Source organism: Typopeltis vanoorti, chromosome 14, assembly GCF_054136105.1.
Source record: "Typopeltis vanoorti isolate ZY-2024b chromosome 14, IOZ_Tvanoo_1.0, whole genome shotgun sequence".
NCBI lineage: Eukaryota > Metazoa > Arthropoda > Arachnida > Uropygi > Thelyphonidae > Typopeltis > Typopeltis vanoorti.
This window is the reverse complement of record NC_143562.1, coordinates 29669829-29688077: the sequence shown is the minus strand read 5'-3', so window position 1 is coordinate 29688077 and position 18249 is coordinate 29669829. Positions and strand designations below refer to the sequence as shown.

The window sequence follows — 18249 nt, the reverse complement described above, 5'->3', positions numbered from 1 at the left end:
CCATACTGTTCATGCATCTTCTTTTCACCTGTCTCCTTATATCTCTTCCATTGCCTCTTTTTCGCATGCAATTCCTGTTTAATATTGTTTGTCATCCACTTTACTCCAAATTGTGTCCTCTTCTTCACTCGTGGTATACAACTTACCATTGCTGCTAACAAATATTCTTTCATAATTTCCCATGCACTAATGATATCCCGGCCTTCCAATTCCTCCCTCCATGAAAGTTCCCCAAATTGATGTCTTAGACTATTATAATCACCTGCCTTATTATTCCATACACGTTCCCGTCTCTTTGATACTCCTGCATGTCTATTCATTTTCCAAGTGAAAACCATATGGCCACTCTCTCTCCTACTGGTGGGAGAGATGTCATCTCAGTTATTATCAACACTTCTGATGCTATAACCAAATCCCATAACCAAAACTCTTGAACCTCTTGTTCCCTCTATTACATGTTGCCTAAGACGTTTGTCCCAGAAGAATTCTAGAAATTCCATTCCCTTATTGCTACAAGATGGAAAGAAGTGAGTAAATACATGCTGTATGCTATCAGTGTAACTAGTGAAATATATTTACATAAGATGAATAATCACAAAGGACTATTTTAAAAATGGAAGTTAAAATGTTGACATAAAAGTATATACCATTATGTACTTACCTACCAATATTCTTTTTACCCTGTAGCACATAAGGTAGAGATCTATCTTCTCCAACTATCCTTTCTTTTGCAACTAATTCTACCTCTCTCTTCAGCTTTCCCATCTAGCAGTTTTTCTCACTTTCTTACAAAGTTAACGTAGGCTTCCCTATTTTCTTTCCAGGATCCACATCGTTAGAATTTCTACTTTATCCATTCTTGGTATATTGCCAGTCCACTTCTGTCTGCATCCTTTTATTTCACTGGCAATACTTTGTTTTGTCTGTTTATATAACCCATCATTTTTTATGTATTTGTGCAAAATATTTTTAATATTTTATGCAAACACTTTGTCAAAAACTATTTAATTTGGCTTCCTCTTTCCCTTCTAGGTCTCTGATCTGTATAACATCAGTGCCTTCACATTACTATTGAATCTTTATTTTGGTTTTATAATGATATTTGAATGATTTCCATGTATTATTCAGTCAAATGCAGCATTTCTGTTTGTCAATCTTTGTTTTAGGTTCCTGTCAGTTCCATCTTCAGTATCTAAATTATTTCCCATATTTATAAAATTTTTCATTTCTTTTTTTTTTTGGCATTTGTTCATTTTAAGACCTTTAATTTATTCATATTTAAGTCAGTCTTTTTTCAGTTGTTGTTTACAATGTCTCCAACACTTCTAATTTTGCTTGTATATTAGAATGTTTTGATGACATCAAAGCTGAACATCTGCATAGTCTGGGTTCTCCATAGTCCACCAACGGTGATGTAAAATTTCATCTTATTCCTCTCCTTATATCTGTTACCTTTTACAATTTTTTTTTTTTATGTGTTGCTCCTCACCCTTGAAAGGTTATTAGCAAACCTATAGTATATTTTGTACCATGGATGGACTATGGATTTTTTTCCTATTTTATCAGTTTTATACATGTTTTTTATCTTTCATTATTTTTTACATAGTCCTGAAACCCTACTCTCGAGACTAAACATGGAACTTTTTCAGCCACTTCAGGCCTCCAATAAGCAGGAAGGTGGTCTCACACCAGGTGATGAAATTCATCTCCCACATAAAATTTATTCAATGACCATTTTACAAAGAAGTCCATAGTAACTCTGTCTCATGATAGTCCTTATCTCGAACAGTTTGGTTGTTTGCTGTTATAATAGAATGGCTGTTACTTTCTTTATACATTTCTTTTGTTATTCTCACATATTTATCAGTAATTCCATAATTTCTAATAATTATCCATAATGTTTCTCTATGAATACTGTCAAAAACTATGGTAAAATCTATAAATCTATACTTCCTTAGGTATAAGGAGGTTCTAAACTCTGTACCCTTATATTATTTATAGCAAGGAGCATAGAGTTTGTATTTCTTAAACTGGAAGTTAAAGTCAAAAATATTATTAAAAACAACACGTAAGTCCACAGTAATAACATTAATTAATAAATAAGGTAGATATTTCATAATAAAACTAATAGTACGAAATTGATTCCCACTTATATTCCTATCAACAAAATTTCTTCCTTATTGCCTGCTACAAAAGATAAACTCTCATCTCTGTCTTTGGCTGGCGTTTACCAAATTCCTTGTGAATGCGATGTTTCTTATTTTGGACAAACTGGCCGTTTTGTGGAAAAAAGAATTAAAGAACATCAATATTATATTGATTACAACAAACTTCAGAAGTCTGGTCTAGCACAACACAGTATTACCACCATCCATAATATCCAGTGGGATAAAGCTATGCTCCTTCATAGATGCAGTTTCAAATACGAATGCCTCTTTAAAGAAAGTTGTGAAGCTTTTTTTACACCGACCAAATTTAAATCGAAATGATTGCCTCTCTCTCTCTCTCTCTCGAAGATCTGGGAGACTTTTATTTTATGTAATCATTAAAAAACTAATTATCTTAAATATTAATTATTTATTAATTAATTTCATTTCCTAGCTCACGACAACATTGTATTTTAATAGGTGATCTCGAATGTTCGTTACTTGTATTCTATTCCTATCTGTGAAGATGTACTATTAGTTTTAGTACGAAATATCTACCTTATTTATTAATTAAAGTTATTGCTGTGGACTTACATATTGTTTTTAATAATTATACTATGCCACAGGTCCCTCTAAAAAAAAAAAAGTTAAAAATATGATGTACAGTACTTTCATCTGTTCTAAAACCAAGTTATTCTCACCTTAATATCTTCATATCTCATTCTTAATTTCATTTTTCATAATTCTACAACAAGTTTTTGTAAGTGGCAATGACAGTAGCTAATTCCCTCCACTTTTTAAATTTGAGATAATTGATCTTTGGAATTATGATTACTGTTGTTTCCTTCGATTGTCTAAATATTTTTCACTCTCCAGAATTGTATTAATGATCACCTGTAATTTATTATTATTATTATTATTGTATTGAGATAATCCTAGGATGTCCTTTCGTCATATACATTACTTATCATACTGCACCTTAAACATACTCAAATTCTCTGCAGATACCACACTCTCAGGCAAGGCATTCCAATCATTCACAACTCTGCATGCAAAAAAAAAACCCCTGCTTCTCACTCCCCTGCTCACACCCTCCTTATACAGCTTACTGGGATGACTGCCAGATCTCCCTTGATCTCCCACCATTTTCTGTAAAACCTCTCCAACATTCATCCTATAACAACCCCTTACTAATTTATAGGACTCTGTCATATCATCCTTCTTATCCCGCAGACTCTGTAAATTGCATTTGCTCAACCTTTCCTCATATTCAACATTCCAAAGATCAGAGACTACCTTGGTAAGTCGCCTCTGCACCCTTTCCAACATCTGTTCATCCTTTTGAAAACCAGATGATCAAATCTGTGCACAGTAGGCCGAATGTGTAGCCTAATTAAAGCCTTATACAATGGAACAAGAATTTCCTTACTTCTACGAGTCATTGTCCTCTGCATCATTCCTAGAATTCTTTGTGTTGTCCTCACAGTTTTGGCAATGTGTCCCTTAAATTTCAGATTCTTATCCACTATCACCCCAAGATCTCTTATTTCCTCCAGCTCCAATACTACATTCCCACCAAGCATAAATTCTACATCTCATCTTTGTTTCCCAAATTTATCAGGCAGTTTTTCTTGATATCATTACCATGGTGCCTTTCAATTCTTCAAGTTCTCTGTTTCTTTAAAAATGCCAAGAAATTATATTCTTGTTTAATCCTTTATCTAAATATAAGCAAACAAAGTTTGCTGTGGGAAGTTCCTTCATGATTAGGCCACTTGCATATACTGGTTAATGACTTCACATTAATTGCCTTAGTAACCCATAATGCAAACACATATGATTTTGGAGATATATAATGCTATGCATTAAGGGAAGGGCTACTAATAATTTTTGTCTTTTTGACCTTTATTACGGTACTGTTAAGGTGTGTGTGTGTGTGTGGGGGTACCTCTCCAAAAACTGAGTAATCTACAATGCCACTCTGAATCAATCAGATAATCGCTACTAGACTCATCACCCAGAACAGGAAACTCATCAGTGGCTCCACTCAGTCATGGGAAAAAATCCACCTCTGAGAAAAAACCTCATTACTCTCCAGTAAGTAAGCAAGCCCAAAATAATAAATATTTTTAAATGTTCAAGTGTGAAAGTTTCTCCAAAAACTTGGGCGATCCCTCAGACCACTCGACAATGAGTGACCCAAAGGATCATTTAGCTTGTTACTTAGTGGTGGTTTTACTCAGTGACAGGCCCACCCTACCACTGGGCAGAGGCACTCATATCCCAGAGAAAAGCATCCACCGAAGTGGCTACAAGACCACTTTAGCAGACTTTCCACATCAACAGAAAACTGCATAAACAGAAGCCACACCCAACCAATGTTACATTAACATTAACATTTCTGGCTACAAAGGGGGAAGCAAAATTGCTTTTCATATTCCCCTTTGTCTTGTAATGAAAGAACTTTGAATGGAGTGTTTGTGAGCTATATGCTCACCAATTGAGTGCAGTGAAGTTAGCTGTGTTCAGCTGAACTTAAGATAGACTTTGGTCTTTTATATTTGTAACTTTCCGCTTCATTATATTCCGAGGCTTCCTTGATTAACGGGTTAGGATGAAAGCTTGTTTGGTAAAGAACTTCTCAGCTAGATTTAGGAGAAGGGAAGAGATATAAGGGATATTAACTTCTCAATGGATCTGGGTGTTTCTTATAAACCAAGTGGCATCCAGAATCATCCTCAGACACTTATTCTGTAATCTCTGAAGTTTTAGAATGTTTGAATTTGCGGTGTGGCCTCACGCTGGGGATGCATAAGTGATGACCGGTCGAATTACCATCTTGTAAATTGTTAATTTTGTTTGCATGTCGTTTACTTTATCTGTTAATCACAGGGTAGAGCTGTGCTAAGACTTTGGATGTCTTTGAGGTAATGTAACTAATATGTTTGCTGAATAGGAGTTACTATCAAGAATTACTCCAAGATATTTAACTTCAGTCTACCATGGAATCTTTATTCCCAATAAATAAATGTCCTCCATGGTATGTATTTTCTTTCTAGTAAACAATATAGCTGAGCTTTTCTGGGGGGTTAACTTGGATCCTCCAGTCTGCCATCCACTTTTCTAAAATGTGCATGCTGGTTTGGAGTCTTTTAGTTGCCAGTTTTGGTCTCAGTGATCTTGCCATCAGTGCAGTATTATCTGCATATAATGCAGTGAATGTTGTTCTTGGGTTCAGAGGGATGTCCGCTACATAGATTGAGAACAGGAGAGGTGCCAGAAAAGATCCCTGAGGTACGCCTGCCGAGATCCTGTGTCTGGCCAAAACTGTTTTGCCGACCTTGACCTGCATATATCTGTCTTTCAGGTAAGAATGTATTATTTTTATTAACTTGACTAGCAAGTTAAATTTTATCAGTTTGTAGAGAAGGCCTTGATACCATACTTTGTCAAATGCCTTCTCTGCATCGATGAAGATGGCAACTGTATTGAGTTTCCAGTTAAAACCTTTAGTAATGATTTCTACCAGCCGGTGCACATGTTGAGCTGTACTATGGGCCTTACGGAAGCCGAACTGTTCATTAGGCAAAATTCCTAACTTATCTGTTTCTGCTTGGAATCTTGAGAGGATCACTTTCTCTGTCACCTTTCCGAGGCTGGACAATAGGCTTATGGGTCTGTAGCTTTCGGGAAGGTGAGGATTTTTTCCTGGCTTCTTCAATGGCATGATGGTGGCTGTTTTCCATATAGTAGGGAAATGCTGGAATCTAAAGATGGCATTTGTAATGTTGATGAGATGGACTATGGCCTTCCTTGGGAGTAGTTTTACTATTCTGTTAGTTATGCCATCCGGTCCTGGAGCTTTTTTACTGTTTAGATGGGAGATGATATTTATCATTTCTGCTGGATTTGTAGGAGTGATATTGTCAGAGTTAACAGAGGTCTGTCTTACGGTTGTCCTAACATGATGATGAATCTTGTACATAAGGTTGATATTTAGATTTGTATAAGATGGATTACACTGAGATTCTAGGTTATCTACTAGAGCTTCGGCTTTCTTTTCCTCTTTGTGAACTGTCCCTTTCTTCGTTTGTATAGGGGGTATGAGTTGCTTTTTGGTGCGGATTGCTCTTAAGAATTTCCATACAGAATGATCTTCGGTATTGATGTTAACCAATTTGGTTTCCCGTTGATGGTTTCTGTGTTTTTGAAGAGCTTTCCGGACCTGTCTGTTTAGATTGTTTAATACTGTTTTGTCTTGTGGGGCTCTGGTATTGTGGTAATCTCTTTCTGGCTCTATTTTTTGCTCTGATTAGCTCCATGATTTCTTCAGGAATACGGTTGGTTGGGTGGAAGACAGTGGATTGTCTGACTGATTCTATTGCTTTCTGAATTTGTATGGTTAAGTTATTTACTGCTGTGTCAATCTCTTCCTTTTTACTGATATTGGGCACCGGACCAATATGATCGGGAAGAACCTTGGCTAACTTGTCCCATGGTATGAATGTGTGCAGAGGAGAGAATTGATCTGATGAACCTAGATTAAGTACTATGGGACTGTGGTCAGAAGATAATTTGTTGAATGATTCCAATTTGAATTGGTATCTTATATTTTTAAAGATGACAATATCTAGTACATCTGTTGGATCCTAGTTCTTCTTAATCTATACCTTGGATCCGACATAATTACTATTACGATGTTCTTAACTAATTGGTAAGTTGTAAGTTAATTTCTAATTCAAATATAGAGAAAATTTATATTTAAAGACTGCGCCACTCTATATCTGAATTAGTTCAAGAATTGAAGAAAAATCAACCTTCTACTATTTCTCCTTAAAATTATATACTGGCCGAGTATATTTGACTTACTTAATTTACCTGCTTCAGTTCGAATATTTTATGAATGGTGCAGTAAAAGAGATTCAGGCAAAATACAACTTTTGATTAACAAAAACAAACATTTAATTTTAAAATCACAAATTTTACACTTAAGATCAAATCACTAATTAAGATATTATAAAGATTTCAGCCTTTCTGATAATACTGTCATACAAACTCAGACAATGGTAATTCTGCTATCTCTACTTTACAGTCTTCTCACAGTTCCTTAAATTCCAAATACAATAAAAATTTCAGTAACACTTCTTCACAAACAATCACTTTTAATTTTACACTTCGGCTAATTCTCCACAATAGTTACTGTTAGTATCAGGGAATTCTAAGATGAAACTCACACACTTCTCTGTACAGAAATATTAAGGTTGGAATAATCTTACCGATAATCATTTCTTCTTCATTTACTTATACGTAAACACTTTTTATAACTGTAAACACTTTGAACAGTAAACGGCACTCATTAAAATAATTCTTCTAAGCAATAACTGAATTAATCATCAGTCACAATACACATAAACAAACGTTCTTGCTTGAAGTACTACTGATCACTCATGAGATAAAGCAATACACAATAATTCCTTAACTTTAGGTTTTATATGCACAGTTGTTCATTCCTCTGGCATTCGATTAATTCTTTAGGCACTATAATTCTAAGCACAGCTAACAGTAAACTTCAATTTTATAGCCTCCACTATTCTAGTAACTCCGTACTTTGCTTCAAGGTTCTGTGTGTCCTTGAAAGGTCGGCCCTGAAATTAAATCTCAATTCAAGTATTGCTAGTCTATTTAGTAGTCACTCAGCTGTTTAGCGTAGCTATAATTGTTATTCTACAACTTATTAGCTAACTGCCTCTCGACTAGTAGACTTTATTTAGCTGCTTGAGTGACTTGCCGACTCGCTATTATCGCACTGTGATTCCCGAATGCCGAATGCCCGATTCCAACCTAATGCCAATCTCTCTCTCTCTCTAATAAATCTCTAATCTCCTAATTCATTAATAATTCCAGCGTTCGTCGCTTATATATCTGTTTTTCCCCCTAAATTGCTCACGTCATTTCTTTCTCAAACTCTTTTCAATAAACCTCACGTGGTGTTCCAAAACGTGCTCACTCACTTACATACGTTTCCATGACAACAAAACAAAATATAATAAAATTGAGCTATTACATAACGTTAAACTTTACAAACAGGAATAAATAGAGAATATTTACATTTCAAATAATGTGCAGTTAAATTATCAAATACAAGTTCTTATAATATTAACATAGTAATAATTAAAATAGCTTAATAATATTTAATACAGTCTTTTCATTATTAATACATATATCTTTGATTAAATAATTAGATATTAGACAAAATTAAAGTAGTTATATGAATATTAAATTTTAAAATAAGCTATATACATTAAATAATATTTACAAATGTAGCCATTGTGATGGAAGATCATGTTGGATTCTGAACCAAATAATAATTACTCTAATCTCTACATAATCAGAATCCAACACATCCAAGCTACCTGAAGGGCTGAAGTGGGTTGGCTCAGTTGGGCCGGCCACAACAACAACAGAGTTGAGCATTGCAAAGTTGAAAAGTGTGTGGCCTTTGGTGTTAATTGATGAGCTGTACCAAGCTGTGTGTTTTGAGTTGAGATCTCCTGCTATTATTATGGAGTCATTTGGACCAAGTATGGAGTCCAGATCTGTTGTCAGCAGAGGAATGTTCAGAGGATTATAAGCAGCATAGATCTTGAGACTCCTAGCATTGCAGGTATGTACCTCCACACCGGTCACCTTCAGGTTTACTGTTTGGGGCTTGTCTATTGTATTATGCTTCAAATAACTCTTAATATATATGGCTGTACCTCTACCTCTTGTGCCAATTCTGTCATTTTTGTACATAGTGTATCCATGGATTTTTGGGTTATTAGCTGGTCTTAGGTGTGTTTCACCAATCAAGATGATATCAGCACTGAGACGAGTTGCAAATTCTTGAAGTTCCAAAACCTTGTTCATCAATCCATTTGCATTCCATGCCATTATCTTAAGAGCTTTTGGTTTGAATTTATTACTCATGACAGGTGGCTGTTATAATGTTTTGAGTGCCTTACAGGAATCTCTTTCTGGAAGATGATGAATTCCTTGCTGAATTCCTGCAGCATGGTGGCAAGTGAGGCTGTTAAAACTGATGTTATGTTGGAGCTTTCTAGTTCGAGAGATGTAGGAGGCTTAGTTCTTGCAGCCTCAGCATATGTTTTGGTCATGGTTGTTCCTTCCTGTGATGTTGAAGGCGAGGTGTTTCGGACTGGGGGACGATCTGTTTGGTTGCTTAAAACATTGTTACATGGAAGAGCATGATTGACTTTTGTTGATCCTTGATTTTTTGGATTGGAAAGGCGTCCCTTGTAGTTGGCAGAGTGAGGTCCTCTGCAGTTTGCACAGCAGGCTTGAGTTCTGCGTGGCTTGGTGCATGTGATGGTCTGGTGTACCTCACTGTACTTCAAGCACCTGAAGGCTCCCTTACATAATTTTTGGGCATGTCCAAACCTTTGGCATCTATGACACTGACCTGTAGATGCTCTTTTCCTAAGAGGCTCAGTTGAAATCTTGAGTCCACATACTACTGTCAGTTCATAGTTGAGAGTTTATTTTTCACTTGGTTAGACTATAATAAGTTTAGTTTAATCCTTTATCCAAGTGTGAGCAAACAAAGTTTGCACCTGAAAGTATCTTCAGGACTGGGGTAAGGTAGTACAACACCGGGCAACTCGTTGCAAAGGTGGAGAAAGCTCTCATCACTCCTATCTCAGTATCTCCCATAATGCAAAGCACATCTCCTTGCAGATATGTGTAATGCTATGCATTAAGGCAAGGGCCACTACCCATACTGGTTTCTCCACCTTTGCAACGAGTTGCCCGGTGTTGCATTACCTTACCCCAGTCCTGAAGATACTTTCAGGCGCAAACTTTGTTTGCTCGCACTTGGATAAAGGATTAAACTAAACTTATTATATGTCAGTTCATAGATCTGCTTTTGTGTGTTGCTTATTTCCACCAGCACCAAAGGCATTCGTCTTTTATCAGATCTGAGCATCCTGCCCACTTTTATTGGGGACAGGCCCTGTCTGGAGAGATCAGTGCTCACATCTTCAGGAGTGATACCTTCAGCTATCCCACGTAGAACTACCTTCAGGTTCTTTTCACTGGGTAAAGTGAAGATGTGATATGGGACATTAGCATTATCCATAAATCTGGTCATCTGTCTCTAATCCATGACAGTAGTGGGTTGTATTTAACTCCCTCATCTGAGTTTTTGGCCCATGAGAATGAGATGTTTGTTCTCTGAGGGGTGACGAGACAGGGATCCATTTTTCCTCCTTAATATGACTGGTAGTATCTTTTCTTTAGGACTATTGAGTGCTTCTATCCCTCCTGTTTTGGGTTCTTCCACGTTGGTGGAGATTTTCCTCTTCTTTTTGACCATTTGGAATTCTGTATCTGTTTCCAAGGTCTGATAACTGCTGTCTTGATGTAGCATCTTCCATACTTGGGGAGTGTGCAAAATCTGATTGCGTCAGAGTTATGGGCTCTTCACTTATGTCATCCATATTGTCCTCTGTGACTGCTGCGGGAGGGGAATCACTGCTGAGAATCACCTGGCCAATTATCACTCAGCAGCTTTCCTAGGCTGAGGAATTCCTTGTATACTTCCTCGATTTTGGTCTCATTCAGAAGTTTTGCCATGGCAATAATTTAGAAATGTGTTAAGACACAGATGGAGAAAGAGTACAGATTGCTCAGGTGTCCCGAGCAGGTTACAGATAATTCTGTGGACTTTTGAGGGTCCACTAGCAAATCCCGTAGACACTCTTAGGTGTCTACCAGCAATAAAATACAACTAGCTGTCCTATGATAGGGAAAAGGAGTGTCACGAAATCACTTGGCCACAGATTGAAATCCTACCTCCCTAAATAAAACCATAAATTCACCACTGTCCTCATTGCAGGTGGGGCCTGCCGGCCATTAGACCTCTTGCATGTTTCATGCAGAGGGGGAGACAGTAGGAAACAAACTGTGTCTGCGCCAGTGAATGTGCGTTTCGTGAAAAACCTTGTAAACAAACTAATCAGGCTCAGTCTAAAATAATACGTCCGTTCACATCAAAATCAGTGTCACTTTTTTACACTATTCTTTATTGATAACCAATGTTGAAATAATGCAAAAATCATATATATCTTATATACAAGTAGTGAAAAGGTATAACTGCTTCTTATTAAAATACCCCGGATTTTAGAGCAGTTTTAGAAAGTTTTTTCACTTAGTTATAAATTATATTTAAAATGCCAAGAAATTATATTCTTATTTAATCATTTATCCAAGTGTAAACAAAGAAAGTTTGTGCATGAATTTTGCACTTGTATATAGGGCTAATGACCTCACATGGATTGCCTTTATATCCAATAATACAAAAACTTCACATGCAATCTTTGTTTGCTTAGGGAAAATACCACTAATGGTTTTGAGATTATACAGTCTGAGGTAGAAGTGCATAGGATAAGATTTGTGGGATGATGCTATATATATATATAGACCAGGAAGTATAGATGGTGATGAGCAGAAAATGTACACATTTTTAGGCACATTTGTTTGGCAGATTCAAAGGGAAAGATCATTATGCCAGTATAAGTTGCACAGAAGAGGAGGAAGAATACAGTATTAAGGAAACCGAATTTTTGAATTTCTTGAGGACAACTGTCTTAGGTAGCATGTGGTGGAGGGAACAAGAAGCCAAGAATTTTGGACTTGGCCAAAGCATTAGAGGATCTGATTAGAACTGAGATGTCATACTTGCCTCCATTTGGTGAGTAACCATGTGGTCTTGACTTGAAAGATGAATAGCCATGTAGAAGTATCAAAGCAGAATGAATCTATGTGGACTTAAAAGGCAAATATAATAGACTTAGAATCATCTTGAAGCACTATAATGGAAGAATTCGAAGGAAGAGAGGTCAGTAATCAATGGCAGATTGTTAAGGAGAAGCTGTTGACAGCAATAATAGATGGTATACCTCAAGTGAAGAAGATAAATGGATTTGGAATAAAATGGTGCAACATTTGCATGAGAAATATATGCTATGCATTAAGGGAAGGGCCACTACCCAAAATTGGCCCATCCCTTAATGCATAGCATTATACATGTCCACAAGGAAATGTGCTTTGCATTATGGGAGATATTAAGACAAGGATTGACGAGAGCTTGGTCCACCTTTACTAAGAGGTGGACCAAGTTTGTGCCTGAAGATACTTCAGGCACAAACTTTGTTTGCATACACTTGGATAAAGGATTAAACTAAATTTATTATAGTCTATCCAAGTGGAAAAAAAACTTCTGGCAATTTGAATTAATCTTTATAAGTCTGTATCTGAATAAATAAATAAATATGTTATTGCTTATTATTATTATTATCATTATAGTAAATTATTATCATTATAATAATTATTTATTATAATAATAATAATAATAATTATTATTATTATTATTATCATCATCATTATAATAATTATTTATAATAATAATAATAATAATAATTATTATTATTTATTATTTATTATTATTATTATTATAAAATTTGCTCCTATTTTATATCATCTTATTTCGAGTAATTTGAACCCATTTGGAATGCCTGGTTTATACAATTACTATTTTTATGGACCACACTTTACACTCTAATAATTGTCTACAGATCATTGTATAAGTAGCATGGCATTGATATGCTGCTCTCAGCTAAATGATAAAGGAATAATGTCTATTTTATCTGCAATGCTTTGCATGTCTTAATGTTAGCTCTTCATTTTTTAAGCTAGAGATGTACTTTCTGTTTTGGTATTACTATGAAAATAGTCTTAGATACTATCCTGAAGTACAGTAATGGTATTATTAAACACATAAACAAAGTGGGAATTAGATCCAGCATTATTTCAAAGCCAAATGTGGAAACTATGAAGGTTTCATAAGTTAATCAGAGAGCTTGTGGACTCTGCATCCCTGAGTTGCCTTAGTTTGCTTAGAAGACATAGGTGCTGCTCAGGTATCTATATATTCACCTTTTGATAAGGTTTAACTGTCCTAACAGCTATTTTGAACTGGTTGGTTCTCTTCAGAGAACAGGCAGAAACCTTAAGAGAGCAAAAAAAAACAAAAAAAAACTATCATTCAGTACTAGGGAATTTGAAATGGCAGAGAAATGTATTTTTCATAACCAACTGTCAGTTGATGCATAAAAGTAATTACTAAAATAAAGAGCCAAAAGGCTTCAGTTCACCAAACTGAAACCTTTTGGCTCTTTATTTTAGTAATTATTAAAAACAGTTTAAGGTGCATAAATTCTTCCATTCTTGAATCTATATTACTTTAATTTTTATAACTTTATAATTTCATTCTGTAAAATCTATTTACTCTTTACATAATGATTTGTATGTACAATTTATTTCCTAGTTTATTGCTTAGAGTGCAGTGATTTTCTTATGATTTTCATATATACATTCACAGTGTGCAGCCAGAACTGCTTCACTTGTATGAACTATTCAATGTGCACATCCTGTCATGCTCCAATGCTACTAAGAAAGAACACCTGTGTTTCTGATTGTGGAATTTCTGAGTATTTTGATTCCAGTGCTTCTCTGTGTAAAGGTAAAATTCTTTTCATTTAGGTACATATAGAGCCTTTTCATTTATATTTATGCAATTCATAAAGCACTAATATGTGATCTTTATTGAAATTTCCTTTTGAAGATGGCCACGTGACGTTGCCAAAATATTGGAAATATATTAAAATTTTATTTTAATATATATTCTATTGTACATTGTAATTTCCTTAAGTTTTTTAGTAAGCATGTATAACCATGCCTAAGCCTTTCTACGAGAAGAACTAATATGTGATGTACTGAATTCTTTATTTAAAAGTCATATGAATTTAGTTTTATAGGGTTCACAGTACATAGCACATAAACTTGTGTACTCTGAACAATTGCATTCATAGAGATTGTAAACATTAATTACAGAGTGGACTTGCGTTGAATAAGGAGAACTGAATTTTTTATATTATGTCTACTCACATTACTAGTGATCTGTGATTGGCTAGAAATAATACTCTTGGAAGTGAAGGGTTGTTATATCAGTGTGCTATTATAGCAAGAGTGCTGGATGTATATGATGTAACTGAGGTTTGGGAAAGAAGAAACTTAGTGATATTATTTTTGAAAAGCTGATGGTTATAGTTATTGGAAATACTTCACAAGGAAGGCTGTTCTGGAGAACATATGCAGATGGAATAAAAGAAGAAGAGAAGCAGATTTAATGTATTTGCAGCTGGAGTATAAATGGATAATGGGCAGCTGTAACTCTTGTTCTAATAGGATCTAATGGAACTGAAACAAACTATATGTGAGATAGTATTTAAAGTGAGTCAGTGAGGTGTTAATAATTTTAACTTTCAGAGTTAAAATTATTTACATAAATTACAGATTAAATTTAGCATATCTCAACCTTTCTTCTTTTTCTTCTTCTTCTTCATGTAGCTTCCTCAATGCGAGGGTGCAGCAACATGTCCTTCCAGTCCTCTTTGTTAGCAGCTCTTCGTTTTGTTTCAGCATAGTCACATGATCCTGTCCATGATCTTATATCATCAAACCGTATCCTTCTTTTTATACCTCTTGATCCTCTTCCCATAATCTTTCTTTCTAAAGCTGTTAGTGTCCTCTGTCCTGCTGATCCCCTCAATATATGTCCTACCATCTCATCTTTCTCTGGATCATTTCCTGCAATAAAGATGTCTGTGTTTTCATTCTCTGTAGCACCTCAGCATTTGTCACATGCTCTGTCCATGAGATTTTCAGGGCTCTTCTGTAGCACCACATTTCAAAGGCCACTATCTGTTGTCTTACTCTCTTCTTGAATAACCAGGTCTCACTTCCATGTGAAAATGATCAAATTAATGTTCTTATCATTCTCCTCTTTATCTCTATACCCACAGAACCTCTGAGCAGATCTTTATTTTTCCAGAAGGCATCTTTAGCTCTGGCAGTTCATATTTTTATTACTTTATCTTGTTTTTCATCTGCAGTAAAGTAGGTACCTAAATATTTGTATCCTGTTGTATGCTCAATTTTTATGTTGTTTATGAATATTTCTGGCTCAGATCTATTTTCTTTTGAGATTCTCATAAATTTGGTCTTTTTTGCATTTAAATGTAAGTCAAAATTTTTTCCTTCTTCAATTAGTAGGTGCAGCAATTTGATTAATTTGTTTCTATTTTCTGCAATTAGAATGGTATCATCCACATCTAAGATTGTTGTATTTTATATGATTGATACTGATTCCTGTATTTTGTTTTTCATTCAATATTAAATAGATTTGGTGAAAGGATGCAGCCCTGTGCAACACCTCTTTTTATTTTCACTTCGGAAGTCTCAGAGTTAAACAGCTGCATTTTCTGCTTGATGTACATGATCTTCTAAGTCTAATTTTTCTAGAATAATAAACAGTTTATTGTATTTTTACTTGATTGAAGGCTTTCTGAAAGTCTATAAAGCATGTAGAAAGTTAGCTTATAAAATTTCTTGGTATCTATGAAGCATATGTATATGTTCCTGTTCCTTTCAAGTGATCTTTCCAGTAATATTTTTAGTTCCAGGATAGCATCAATGGTTCCCATTCCTCTTCTAAAGTCTTTCTGTTGTTCACTTAGTTCACCGGTTAACGCTCTTTCAATTTCTTTGTTAACAGTGATTAAAATGATTTTAGATGCATGAGAAATTAGGCTCACAGTTCTATAATCCTCATAATTTTGGGCATTATTTTTCTTTGGAATTGGTATTCAGAGTGATGTAAAAGATTCAGGTAATTCTATTGCTTTATAGATGTGTTGAATGGTGTCCACTAAGTAGGTGTTATTGTAACCAGTCAAAGCTTTCAGCAATTATGCAGGAATTTTATCACAATCAGGGGATTTATTATTAGGAAGATTCTTGATTATGTGTTGTATCTTATTTCTTGTAGGTAGAGTGGTATCTTGCTGCACATAACCTAAGGTGTCGTAAATCATTGCTCATGTTCTTATCATCATCATAGAGGTTTGATAAATATTCCACTCATCTCTCATTTATCTTTTCATTATCAATGATTATGTTTCTCCTCTTTGTCCTTGATGTTGTTAGATTATGTTTCTTTTGCTTTTCCATTAAGTTCTTTCACTTTCAGGAATGCTTCTCTGGTTTTGTTCTTTTTTTTGTAACACTTCTATCTTAACCCATTGGTTATTTATCCATTCTTCTTTTAATCTCCTGCAATTGTTTGATTCTCTTATCAATTGTTTTATATCTTAATCTTTCTTATTCATTTGCTCCTCTTTTCCATGTTCTTCTTTCATCGATAAAGTCAATTACTTCTTGCATTATCCACGTTTTTTACTTTCTTTCTTCATGTTTACTGATGTGGTTCTTAGCAGAAGTTATGACAGCTGTTTGTAGTTTGCTAAATTGGGAAGTTCATTTTAATTTTGTAACTGTGCAGCCAGTAGTTCTGAAACATTTTCATTAAATTTTGATTATACTGTTGCATTCTGTAGCATCTGTAAATTCCATTGATAGGTTTGTTTCCTTTTAATTTGTATTGCTTTCAGATGAATATTTATCATCATTAGGACTAGTCTATGGTCAGATCCACAGTCAGCACTTGGCATGACCTTTAAGTTTTGTACTCCATTGATGTAACGCTTATTGATCACAATATAGTCTAATTGATTTTTATATTTTACATCTTCTATCGGGACTTTCACAGGTGGTTGGCTGAGTGGTCAGTATATCCGCTCTCCAGCCAAAAGGCTGTGGGTATGATTTTTTGTGATTGTCTGTGAAAATACTAGTGGTGGTGGTGGTTGGTGGTAGATAGCGTTGGTGTAGTTGCGGGTCGTTGTAGTTGGTGAATTGAGTTGTGGAGACAGAGAGTTGTAGAGTAGATTACGTGACACCCTCCCTCAATGAGTCTTTGGATTCCCTGGAGGTGTCACGTAATAATAATAATAATAATAATGAGACTGTGTTTGTTGCAGATGTCAACTAATTTTACTCCTCTCTCATTCTGAATTCAAAGTCCAAATGGTCCCATATGTGTAGATGTTCTCTCTGATCCAACTTTTGCATTCCAGTCAACCATAAAACAAATAACTTGATTTTTCTTGCCTCCAGCTACCTTTATACACCACTCTATTTCGTCATACTTATTATCAGCATCTACTTCTTCATCCTGTTCTGTAGGAGCATATATCTCTTAATAATAATAATTTTTATTTTTTTATTTTTTTATTATTGTTCTTTCAAATATTTACATATGTACAATGATCATCTATTCAGTATATTATTTTACAAGGTTCAGCACTTTGTGCTACATATAATGAGATTTAAATAGTAATGATGATAACAGTTTTTTTTTTTTTATATAACATCATAATAATAATTTACAATTATATTGTTCAGAGTTACATAAGTTGTAATATTACATGTTGTGGTTTACTATTTTTTTTTCAAGTTTGAAAAGGTGTGATTATACAACAGTATTTACACATATGCAATCTAAATATTATGTTTTCTTATTCTCACAAACATACGGTGTAAACTCATGATTTACTTTTAAAAGAATTTTTTTTACATTGCATACATTTGTTACCGTTATTATATACATTTGTTACAATTATTATATACATTACATATATTTGTTTACATATGATACATTACTTACATTTGTTTACATATGATACATTACTTACATTTGTTTACATGCGATATTTACATTACGTACATTGGTTTACATATAATACATACATTACATACATTGGTTTTCATGTGATACATACATTACATGCATTTGGTTACATATGATACATCTCGGATGAGAACTAATTTTTTTGCTTTCATCCTCGAAGCTTATATGTAAGCTTATCTGAGGATGACACCAGTTCGTTATTATGTATTTTTTTTTTTTTTTTTGCTGTGTTGGGAAGCTACGAAATCTATGATTGAGAGAATTGTGCATGCACACTCGCGCGCGCGCACGCACACACACACACACACACACACACACACACACACACACACACACACACACACACACACACACACACACACACACACACACACACACACACAATAACTT

General features: G+C 34.8%; 1 protein-coding gene across 3 annotated transcripts in view; it reads left to right on the top strand.

The window, feature by feature from the left end:
* The window catches only part of LOC150099333 (extracellular matrix organizing protein FRAS1-like), a 1385483-nt gene that overhangs the window by 427682 nt on the left and 939552 nt on the right, over positions 1 to 18249 (top strand). For 2 of the 3 annotated variants that reach the window (XM_090403568.1, XM_090403570.1), the window contains exon 25: positions 13591 to 13731. The exons of the other annotated variant lie outside the window; for it this stretch is intronic. In XM_090403568.1, the coding sequence (XP_090259694.1) occupies positions 13591 to 13731 (141 nt within the window). The remainder of the gene's footprint in view (positions 1 to 13590; positions 13732 to 18249) is intronic. 3 annotated transcript variants of the gene reach the window in all.